At 32.7% G+C, this 2,478-nt stretch overlaps 1 protein-coding gene and 1 non-coding gene across 2 annotated transcripts; one reads left to right on the top strand and one right to left on the bottom strand.

The window, feature by feature from the left end:
- The first annotated feature begins 314 nt into the window (after positions 1 to 314).
- On the top strand, positions 315 to 386 carry TRNAD-GUC. Its single transcript has one exon. It is a non-coding gene; the product is annotated as a tRNA-Asp (tRNA).
- A 290-nt stretch (positions 387 to 676) lies between these two features.
- Positions 677 to 2,222, bottom strand: LOC116141027 (protein VAC14 homolog). The gene is made up of 5 exons (XM_031426589.1): positions 2,105 to 2,222; positions 1,906 to 2,000; positions 1,586 to 1,672; positions 1,292 to 1,429; positions 677 to 1,205 (listed from the first exon to the last, which is right to left on the bottom strand). Exons 1-5 carry the CDS (start codon positions 2,220 to 2,222, stop codon positions 783 to 785), a joined length of 861 nt encoding a protein of 286 aa, XP_031282449.1. The 3' UTR covers positions 677 to 782.
- Positions 2,223 to 2,478: the final 256 nt, after the last annotated feature.

Here is a 2,478-nt window from a genome sequence, read left to right as displayed (position 1 = left end):
GACACCCCCGACCTTCAACACGAAGTTTTAATTGTGTTTTAATATAGCATTTGTATATGAAAACTTCATCTTGATTTTAGGGAAATAAGGATAATTATTTTGGTTAGTAGTATTGACCAAGACATAAAAATAATAAATAAATAAAAAAGCAGCTTCCATCGAGTTTTATAACTAAATAATCCCAACTTGTGTACTTCATATTAGGGAAACATAAACACTAAATTAAGTTGTGTAATTCTTTAAAACATGGCATCTAATCCAATGACTCACTGTATTATATTATATATATAATTTGTGGCATCCAAAGTCAACAAGTCGTTGTAGTATAGTGGTAAGTATTCCCGCCTGTCACGCGGGTGACCCGGGTTCGATCCCCGGCAACGGCGAATTTGTTGTTTTTTTATTTTTTTTTGTATGTTTTTTAGCCAATTCAGTAATTTCAAATTGTTTGACTGCAATTTGCAGGAAAGAGAAAGATTACTAGTTGTATATCGTCACAAATTGAATTTCAAACAGTTTAACCGTTAGGTTGACATAATATGTTCAATACACCCAAAATCCATGGAAATCTTTGTTCATTTCTTTTGTTAATTCCTAATTTGCAGAATGCTTGATCAGTAAGAAAGTGAGGGGAAACGTTAGAAAATGCAAGAAAACTAGTGGGTTCAAAGAATAATTCAAAAGAAAATTATAGCTGATATGTATTCATGATTGGAACACTGCCATATTTGTAAATTGTAGTAGTCCACACTCCAGACAAATTCATTGAAGCATCTCTCCTCTTACTCATTCCTCCTCTCATCCCGATTCTCTAGAATTTTAGAATATAGTAAACCAAAGGCAAATATGATAGGCCAAGAAGAAATATTAATAAGCTTATCATCAGTTTGTGCATAATTGATTGCAGTAACAATACACTGACAAAGAGCACAAACGGATCCAACAAAATCCTTGAAGCTACCAAAAGGCTTATAATTTTGGGATGCATTATAAAACCAAGGTAACCACCTCCTCCACCTCCAGATGAACTGTCCTTTTTGAACTTTATAAATGAGCTCAGCAATGCATATAAACAAAGCAACAAATGATAGTAGCATTGCAAATAGTTCATATTGAGCTTTATGTGTGGATGAGAGTTGGTCAAGAACAGCCGAGGGAACCTCGAGGACGAAGTTGGTGATGATAAAGATCCACTCTAAAGAAACCTGTATAGAAATTAAATAAAATCATCATCATTTACTTGGACATTATGCTAAATCATTTCCTATAATTTCTTTCTCTAATTTTAAACCTTTCGACTACAGCTATATGTTCCGCAATGTGTTCTATGTACAATGTTGCTATTATTTGGTTCGACATCAATGATGTAGGAATCTCGGATCTCAGGAGAGGTACGCTGTTGAACTAAAATGTTCAAGGCTTCATTTATCTGTTCAATCAAGAAATTAAGAAGTTTGACTATTTATATGAAGTGCAGTTGAAAAACAGTAAAAGCTGCCAATCTTCAATGTTTAAGAAAAAAAACACCATAGAACTTTTGTTTAAAAAAGAAAAGGATTGACAGAAGAGACTGGTTATACTTCACCCAAATGATAGCCATTAACCGAGTAAACTCATCTGGAGAAGCTGCCCTTTGAACAAGTATTTCAGCCATGCGACCATAATCTACAGACTTCAAGAGTAGCAGTGCTCGAGTCAGAAAATTACAAATGAACAAAAGAATTCATGACAAAATACTTGATGCAAATGATCCACCAAAAGCCATTTTCTGCTGGCATCACAAGTCCAAAATAAATCCTACGATCCAAAAATGATATAAAGTAAAGCTGAAAGGCAAGTAATCAGGAAGTAGATATCACAGCAACAAATAGTATCAGAAATTTGAAATTTTAGAAGAAGTCTTACTGGGGAGTTTTTAATGTCTTGAAGAAACTTTGAAAGGACTGAATCAGCTTGTTGCCGAATTTCATGACTAGAATCACTTAACATATTAAACAAACCTGAAATTTATCCAGAATTTCTGAGTTTAATCTCAACAAGTAGAAAAGAAGGACACCTGAAAACCAGGAGAAAAAGCAATTTCAAAATGTTAAATACTATTTACCATCAAGAAAATCGGGAAGAAAACCCAGCATATCAATATCTGGAACACTGTCCAATACAGTGATCCATCCAACCAAAAACTGTCGGACATAGGGATTTAGAAAATNATATAAAGACATTTTCAAAATTATTTTTAGAGGAGGGAGAATATGACTCTATTTTTATACAAAATATGTGGACAATACAATAATATAGAGTAATTATAAAAAAAATAAAAATAAAGTATCGATAAAGAGAAAAAAAAAATTTATAAATAACCCAATAGATGTGACCAATTCAAGAAATATAATTGAAAGAAATCAACAAGTGTCACATTTTTCGTTATATATTCTTCACGCAAAAGATCAACTGCCTAACAACCAAATCACATTCTCA

Source organism: Pistacia vera, unplaced genomic scaffold (assembly GCF_008641045.1).
Source record: "Pistacia vera cultivar Batoury unplaced genomic scaffold, PisVer_v2 Contig39, whole genome shotgun sequence".
NCBI classification, from domain to species: Eukaryota; Viridiplantae; Streptophyta; class Magnoliopsida; order Sapindales; family Anacardiaceae; genus Pistacia; species Pistacia vera.
This window is presented reverse-complemented; position numbering and strand designations above follow the sequence as displayed.